At 18.1% G+C, this 1,235-nt stretch overlaps 1 protein-coding gene across 1 annotated transcript; it reads left to right on the plus strand.

The window, feature by feature from the left end:
- Positions 1–188: 188 nt before the first annotated feature.
- On the plus strand, positions 189–911 carry PRSY57_0728500 (exported protein (hyp9); the record flags this gene model as incomplete). Its single annotated transcript, XM_012906934.2, has 2 exons — positions 189–257; positions 363–911. The coding sequence occupies 2 exons, from the start codon at positions 189–191 to the stop codon at positions 909–911; spliced, it is 618 nt and encodes a 205-aa protein (XP_012762388.2).
- Positions 912–1,235: the final 324 nt, after the last annotated feature.

Genomic DNA, 1,235 nt, shown 5'->3' on the forward strand with positions numbered 1-1,235 from the left:
TCTATAAATAAGAATTAATATACTTTTCTTAGAAGAACTTTATTAATAATAATAGAATAAAGTTTAATAATTAAGAATATATATATATATATATATATATATATATATATATATATATATATATATACATATATAGATAATATGAAAAGATTAATGGAAAATTACATTAGGAAAAAAACAAATACATCATGTTTGTTTTATTGTATAAATTTTTTTTATTATCATTATTTGTTATTAATTTAATATATGTTGACAATGTAAGAAGATAATAAATATAATTATTTAAATATAAAGTGTATTAATATTTAAATAATATATTTAATATATATATGTATGTATTTATTTATTTTTTTTATACTTAGGGAGTATTTAATAAGTATAGTTATGAACCTAACGATGGAGATTATTCATTTTGCATAAGAATTTCCAGATTATTATCCCAAAATAATAAGGAATTGAGAAAACCTTTTTTTAATAAACTAAAAAATGATATTAAAAATTATAATGATATACATAACTTTAGGAATATTGATAAAGAATGTAAAGTAGTAGATGTAAATTCAGTGAAAACGCGTGAAGGTATGAATGATGTTACTGTTACTATGAAGTCAGCTTTAAAACCCGATTTGATTACAATAAGTGTAACAAATAAATGGGTGACTGTAAATGAATGGGATTATTTAATGAATGATTTGTGTAAAGAAAACAATATTGAAATTGAAGATGGTAATGTGAAAAAAAGGAAAAAACCGGTAAAATATGTTGTGCGTGTGTTAGGATATATTGTAATAATACCTTTTGTAATAGTTTCTTTGCCATTTATTGCTATGGTAGGATTGGGAAGATGTATGTGTCATTCAAAAGAAAAGGGTGCCAACGTTTTTAAAAATGTATGGAATGCTCTTTTTTAAGTATTATATAAAAAGATTCTTTGTATTCTTAACATAAATGATACTATAAAAAGAAATAACCACAAAAATACAAAAATGGAAAAACTAAGAAGAAAAAAAAAAAAAAAAAAAAAGGGAATTTTTAAATCTATTAGAATTTTGTTATTTTTCTATTATATATTTTGTATATTAATTATTTAAATAAAATATAAATTAATACAGTTACATGAAAATCATATAATGTTTTATATTATAAATAAATATATATATATATTATTTTATATGTATATAATTTTTTTTTTTTTTTTTTTTTTCATTTTTTTAAATTATTTTTTTTTCTTTTTT

This window comes from Plasmodium reichenowi, chromosome 7 (genome assembly GCF_001601855.1).
Source record: "Plasmodium reichenowi strain SY57 chromosome 7, whole genome shotgun sequence".
Taxonomy (NCBI): Eukaryota; Apicomplexa; class Aconoidasida; order Haemosporida; family Plasmodiidae; genus Plasmodium; species Plasmodium reichenowi.